Source organism: Hipposideros armiger, unplaced genomic scaffold (genome assembly GCF_001890085.2).
Source record: "Hipposideros armiger isolate ML-2016 unplaced genomic scaffold, ASM189008v1 scaffold_3128, whole genome shotgun sequence".
Lineage (NCBI taxonomy): Eukaryota > Metazoa > Chordata > Mammalia > Chiroptera > Hipposideridae > Hipposideros > Hipposideros armiger.
In genome coordinates, this window is record NW_017734405.1 from 1 (window position 1) to 700 (window position 700).

The 700-nt window shown below is 35.4% G+C and overlaps 1 protein-coding gene across 1 annotated transcript in view; it reads left to right on the forward strand.

The window, feature by feature from the left end:
- Nucleotides 1-99: 99 nt before the first annotated feature.
- LOC109378746 (trimethylguanosine synthase-like) overlaps nt 100-700 on the forward strand; it is a gene marked incomplete at its 5' end in the record, with an annotated part of 3,405 nt that continues 2,804 nt past the window's right edge. The window contains one exon of the mRNA XM_019635034.1: nt 100-243. Within this exon, the coding sequence (XP_019490579.1) occupies nt 100-243 (144 nt within the window). The remainder of the gene's footprint in view (nt 244-700) is intronic.

Here is a 700-nt window from a genome sequence, read left to right on the forward strand (position 1 = left end):
TTTTTTTTAATGTATATCATATAGTAATGTTTGCTATGTTTATGCTCAGCTTGGCTTCTTGAAATTGAACCTCTTAATAGAAATACCCTTTGTTCGCAGAGGGCTGGTTTTCAGTTACACCTGAGAAGATCGCTGAACACATTGCTGGCCGGGTCAGTCAGTCCTTCAAGTGTGACATTATAGTAGATGCGTTTTGTGGAGTTGGAGGAAATACCATTCAGTTTGCCTTAACTGGAAAGACAGGTAATTAGCCATCAGTGGAAAAAAAGAAATTTATTTTCAGTTTATTCAGTAAATGTTTCATTTTGCTTCAGATTATCTTTGCTGAAATTTAATACATAATTATTAATTATGCCAAATATTTAAAATAGTAACTAGCATGTATTAAGCATACACTATATCACATACAGATGTAAGTGCTTAATCGTATTTATTTAGTCAACACTCTTGTGAAGTATACCGTTTACTATCTGCATTTCACAGAAATACTACAAAATAAACAGATGAAGTAACTTGCCTAAGATTTCAAAGACCCCACTTGGGGGAGCGAAGATTATAGTATTATATAAAATAAAAATATTAAAATGGGGAAACTAGGGGCAGGCAGTTAGCTCAGTATGTTAGAGCACAGTGCTCATAACACCAAGGTTGTCAGTTCGATCTCACATGGGCCACTGAGGTGCGCCCTCCACAACTAGAT